This window comes from Echinops telfairi, unplaced genomic scaffold (genome assembly GCF_000313985.2).
Source record: "Echinops telfairi isolate 266 unplaced genomic scaffold, ASM31398v2 ScPeMD7_7407;HRSCAF=8445, whole genome shotgun sequence".
Classification (NCBI taxonomy): domain Eukaryota; kingdom Metazoa; phylum Chordata; class Mammalia; order Afrosoricida; family Tenrecidae; genus Echinops; species Echinops telfairi.
This window is the reverse complement of record NW_022111307.1, coordinates 885,814-892,049: the sequence shown is the minus strand read 5'-3', so window position 1 is coordinate 892,049 and position 6,236 is coordinate 885,814. Positions and strand designations below refer to the sequence as shown.

The following is a 6,236-nucleotide window of genomic DNA, read 5'->3' as shown; positions in this document are numbered from 1 at the left end:
AATTATGTAACTTAACACTAAAATCATGCTATGCCATCGGCCCAGAAAATTCCTTTGTGCTATCCCCACCCCCATCCTATATATCCTCTCACTACTCTGGCCCTCTGCATCTGTAATCTGTCATTCTGGTTTTGACTTTTAGATTATTTCATTTCATTGGAATCACACAACAGATAATAGAAAAGATAATTACATTAAGGGGGCTGGCTTGTTGTAATCAGTGGGCAGGTCATGGCAAGCGGCAGGTCATAGCAACTTGTGGTTCTAGGAAGTTCATCCCACCTGGAGCAGGATACCCCAGTGGGAATGGCAACAGGTAGGCTCCTGGAAAGGAGGACTGATAAGCTGGATAGATGGGCTTCAACGAGTGACCATAACTTAAATATGTGGACTATATGCTGAGTTCGGAAATTGAAGGAGAAATACAGTCTCGTAGTCTCCTCAAAAGGAGCCCTGGTGGTGTATTGGTTAGACCCTATGGATTACGGTCAATGATTCAAACCCACCAACTCTTCCAGGGGAAAAAAGACCTGGAGATTTAAAGCCAGGAAACACTATGATATTTCTCTCCTCTGCCCTGCAGGGTTGCTTGGCATCTAGATGTCCTCTATGGCTACAATAGCAGCCGAGTCTGTTAGACCTCATATACTAATCTAAAGCTAGGTTGTAATTCGAACTCTTAGAAGCCAGGCATTGTTAGGTCCTTTTGCTTGCTAATGTTCTCCATCTCTGAAAATACCCAGTGCCCCCTTCCAATCCCAGAGATAAACAGGGTCAATAGTTCCAGTAAAAAGTCTTGAGGCTGAATGTAAGATGTTCAGTGGACCAGCATTCTCCAAGGTTTCAGACCAACCTATCATCTCCCACTTTCCTTTATGGTTTTAGCCAGGCAAGATCAACCTGCACATTCACGTCTTTTCAGCTTGCTGTATTGTCATTCATCACAGGGTAGGACTGACCCTGGCTCTATGTTCCACACAGGTTACCTTTAGATCAGATTTACCTTGATGACCTGATGCCTTGTCGTCTTTGGCAAAATCCAGTTAGTCCCTGGAATAAAAATTAGGGTTCTCCATCACACTAATTAGGATGTCTTCTGTCGTCCTAAAAGTCCAGCCATTTATAAAGTGGCAAATTGGGAGAATCTAAAAGTGTGAGGCTTTTGTGTGTTTAGTTTTAATAACCAACAAACAGCAGTTTGGGAGGGCAGAGTAGAATAGAGGAGTGTGTCCTGAATCTTCAATGAACTATCTGGTTGCTCTCAGCTGACAAGGATAAATGTAGAATTATTAATTACTTTTATTAATGCCTTGGGTGAAGACATAGTGATCAAGCTGCAGATGACAGAAAGCTAGAAGGATAGCAATTTCGGTGATGGCTGCCTTAGGAGCCAAGATGATTTCAAGACAGAATTTAGTGGCAAACCATCCAATACGTGCCTGGAAGAATGATCTTCATAAGCACAACTTGAGAATCATATCACTCCTCCACTCAGAGACCTGCCTAATTCCATTTGCTGTTTAAAGTAAATCCCCGATCCTTCGCCTGGTATTCAAGCCTCTACCACTACAAACTTTCCTACAATATCTTCTGAAGTTCTTTCCTTAATACTTTGTACTTGCATCAAATTGAATTATTTATAGACTATTTCCTATGGATGTGCCCTACCTTCCCTTCCTTTGAGCAGTGTTCTCCTCTCAGAACTGCGTTTTCCACATTTTCCATTTGCCCTGATTCTTAGTGTCCAAACAGGTTCTCACTGTGTTCAAAAGCCACCTCTTGTGTTTAGTCTTCTTTTGATTGCCTGGTCTGCAGTAATCTGTTTCCTTTGCTGGGCCAAAATAGCATTTATCTATTTCTCTCTGACTATTTTTTATCTCTGTTTGACTGTACCACAGTGACTTTTTGTGCACAGTTGTGTCCCTGAGAGACTGCTTGGCACTGACCTTCCCGGTGATAATTTTTGGGCTCTCCTGTAGTGTGTGTGTCTGCTTGTGTGTGTTCTGTATATAGTTGATATATTTCAATGGTTTGCATAGACTTTGACTCTAATTGGAATGAGTGCCATTATAAGAGGCCCTACATCTTGCTCACTAGAGCTCCCTGTAGCTATATCAGAGTGATCCGTAAACAGTAAATGATCAGTACCTGTTTCGTTGTTGAAATGAAAGACTGAAGGAGGTAAGGCATTAGTATAAGAGGTGGAAATGGGTATGGGGGTGGGAAGAAGGAGATACTTAATCAGTGATATAAAAAGGCAGTTGGAGAAGCAATAAACTCATCCATGATTTGTATACAATCAGGGTAGAACTGTTACATGAATGGGAGAATTCTGGTGACGTGTGTCAACAGAGGTGGCTGGAGGCAGCTAGGTAAAACTATAGTGCCCTTTGGGATGAACGTGCACCTTGATTTGACTGGACAGCACCAGTTTAAGCTTTTATGGTAATGGATCTCTTTGAAATAGATCACCTTTTAAGTAACAGGTTATATTGTCATCCTTTTTATCAAGTACCTCATTTAGCTGATGGGTCCTTGTGGTTGTGAAACTGATGGCCTAGGTTATCAGGAAACTGTATGTAAGATCACAGACTGTAGCTAGGCACAAACACAAATCCTACCTCCATTTCTCACTAGAAGTGTCCTCTGAACAAGTTACTAAGACCTCTCTGAGCACCTTAATATTCATATGGCTCTGTTGTGTTCAAAACAGAAAGCAGAGGCTCCAGGCACTGAATTTCTCAGCAATCTCTTTGTTTATTTATAACCCTACAGAAGTTCTACCAGGGGCAAGATATGGCTGTAGGGAAGAAAATATTTCTGCTACAGTTGTTAAATTTCCAGACCTTCTGCATTAAAGATCACACACCAACGGTAAGGACATGGTTCTAGGTAGTTGGCAGCGTCCGACTGTTATCAATAGGAAGGCTCAAGATCACAGAAGCTGGACTCCAGGCTCATCCGGGGTCTCGTCTGGTGAGGAGAGGAAAGCAGGGCCAAGAGGAAATACATACCTATTTCCCCTTAATATAAACTCAAGAGTGCAATGGACTGCAGCCCAAGTCCAATTCCAGGGTTGCTGGATTCTCTCTGCAGCACTAAGAAGGAAGGGGCCTGAAGCATAGAGTATTTCCACCTGGGCATCGACATGGCAATGCAAAGGAGGTAAGAAGGTCAAAATTATGTGCCAGAAATGCAACTCCTAATGAAAACAAAATGCAGATAAGTATTTTTCAAGTAGGCAGTTACAGATCGGTAATTATGATGCAGTTCTGGAGCTAGACTTCCGGAGTTGAATCGTGGATTAATGGTTTTCTGGCTAAAGGACCTTGTCCAATGAAACCTGCCTCAGTGTCCTTATCTGTGATCGGGATTAGAAAAACAACAAAAGTAAAACCCTATCTTATTGGTTTGTTTTTATTATTAAATTAATTAATATGTGTAATATTCTAAAAGCATTTCCTTATATACAGTTGGCATGCATGCGCATGCATGCTTATTATGTAAGCACTTGAGGGTAATAAAGACTTTCCTTTGCATTTATGTTGACAGGATGGGACTTTTGTGGTGCGTAATGAGTCTCTGCTTCTGTGGGATCCTGCAAAGTGGTGCTTCAGGTAAGTGAATGATTTGAGAGAATCTCTTAAAATATGATCGATGCATAGGGCAATGAACCAATTCTTTTGCATGAATGCTTTAAGAAAATAATGCTAAATGATTATATTTAGTGGTAACACGATCGACAGAATCCTGTGACAGGAGGAATCTCTGGCATGTGTATAGTCTTCATGGGCAGAGAGTACCCAGGAAAGTGGCCTGGTATGTGTAAAACAGGATTTTCCCATATCTTTTACATCCACGCCAACCAGAATCCTACCTAGCTCCTGATTTAGGTCCTATGAGAAAGGACATGGCTGACAGTGATTATACCACTCTGTTTTTCAACCTTGAGCCACTGGTGGATGAGGCTTTGTTGATGGCAATTGTTTAAGGCCTTATAAAAACAAATGTTATTGGTTTTCTCTCACATTGAATCTGTATTCTGCCTTTGGTCTCATTCTGTCATTGGCTGTAGCTTCCATGAGCAACCAATGTTTGTTGAGTTGAATAATAAACATAGTCTCCATGGAATCAGATCATTTAAATCAGGTTTGGGGCAAGATGGGTGGGAGCTTTAGTCTCCCATCCTTAGAATTACTGCTTTGACCCTCTATGATGCCTCTGGTGAGTGAACATCTCATTGAAGCCAGTAACATGTTCGGACTGCTTAAAGTCTTCAAAGTTTTGAGCACCTATAACTGAAATTTGTTGTTTTTGTCATTTCCATGTACTTCTTGTGTTTAATTGGTTGTTCGGAACAGAACACATAATCTAATGGTTTTTACATTGCATGTAAAGAACCTAGGGATATTCCTTAAAACAAAACAGAACAACAACAACAAAACTTTCTGAATATAATTCCCCTCAACACCAGAATATCATATTTCTTCTCTGTGAGAGGGTTTTAGATATGTTAAATTCGTGATCATATAGCCGTGGCTCCGATATTCTGCAATAGCATGATTTTGATCCCTTGAGTGTCGGATTATCTTACCTGCATGCATTTTGGTTTCAGTGTCCTTTCAAGCATCCTGTTGAAAATCAGACCTAGGACTGAAAGAAAGCCTTAAATGGGACAGAGTGCAGTTGAAAACGAAGGAACTAGGAGAAAACGTACTACCTTGGTAATCCCACAAGGCCTTCACATAGGAAAGAATATGTTATAATTAGGGCTGAGAATTCGCTAGGACTCACTACTATGTGGCTCTATTGGCTGTCTAACCATTATCTGCCCTTCCTCATTGGATGACCCATTTGATTGACCAGTACCATGATGCACTCTGAATTTTCAACATAACCCTTGATTATAATTCATTCTTTTTTAATTCTACAATGTATTCTTATTTAAGTCCTTCACAATTATTGCTTTATAGAGGCCTTCTTTGACCATCCAAACTAGAATAGCCTTGGCAGTCACTCTCAGTCCTTCTTGCCTACTATAGTTTTCTCATTGCGTCCTCCATTTCTTGACATTGTGTGAATTCCCCTCTTCTCCTTGACATTTCCTTTTTAACTTTCTCATGCCTTTCCTTCCTTCCTTCCTTCCTTCTCCATTTCTCTCTTCTTATCTCTGCCCTTTAGGCTATTTGAAAGCAGGCACATGTCTATTTTGTTTGTCACACAGTTACTTGGAATTGTGATTGACATATGGACACATGTTAGGTGCTTAATTCTTATTTGCTAGATGAATGAATGCATGTCCCTTCCCATTGTATTTTACTGCAAACTGGCCCTGTCATCAGGTCAGTTCGTTACACGGAAACTCACTGCATGGTGCTGAAGTGCTGATCGTTGGTTCACTTTGTAAATTTGAGAGTTCCCTTTATCAGCTGTGCTGCGCTGTAGCAGAGTGCCTTGCACCATCCTTAAAAGATAAGGGAGAGGTATCTGTGTTACTCTTATTGAAAAACCAAGGAAGTTACTTGGTGCTGCTGCCTCCCCAGTGGTCCTGGCAGTATTTCCCTCAGTGACCTTTGCTGTGATCCAGCCAAGGAGTAGCCCCACCCCCGGCGTCCCAGCCAATGTGGTTGAAGAGTGAGGTTTCCCCGGGAACTGTGACTCATAATTCTGCTTGGGGAAGCTGACTTCTTGAATATCAGTTCTTTTATCAGCCCCCATTGAGTCACCCTGGGAGCAGGAAACATGTTGTAATCTCCTCAGCCCATCTGGCACCTAGTCATTGGCCTTCCTATGAAGAGCAGTATTGTGTCAGTGTCAGGGCTGAATTTCCTAGTTAGAGCGGAGGAACAAAAAGGAAGTGTTTTCGACAAAAGTTAAAAAGGGGGCTGACTCTGGACAACCAGGGGACAAGAGGAGCACGGCACATCCTGAGGGGTCACTGACCTCTCTGCATGGGTGCGCCTTTTACCACGGTGTACATGCAGCCCACTGATGGATTTCCAAGAGGCTGTTGGCCTTCTTGCACTTCAGGTTTTCAGCCTCCTGAATCGCAGGCTGGATGTGATGACCAGAGGATGATGTTTTTTGGGCCTGATTTGGTCTTAATTTGGCCCCTGATAGATAGACGCTGGCTATCATTTGTCAGAAAATAATCTTCAGGGAACTCTCAGATTTACAAAGTGAACCAAAGATCAGCACTTCAGCACCATTCAGTGAGTTTCCGTGTAACGAACTGA

General features: G+C 41.9%; 1 protein-coding gene across 3 annotated transcripts in view; it reads left to right on the top strand.

Moving 5' to 3' along the window:
• LOC101662924 (interleukin 1 receptor accessory protein) overlaps window positions 1-6,236 on the top strand; it is a 150,774-nt gene that overhangs the window by 44,200 nt on the left and 100,338 nt on the right. For all 3 annotated transcript variants that reach the window (XM_045296436.1, XM_045296437.1, XM_013007426.2), the window contains exon 2: window positions 3,553-3,617. In XM_045296436.1, the coding sequence (XP_045152371.1) occupies window positions 3,554-3,617 (64 nt within the window). In that variant the 5' untranslated portion in view covers window position 3,553. The remainder of the gene's footprint in view (window positions 1-3,552; window positions 3,618-6,236) is intronic.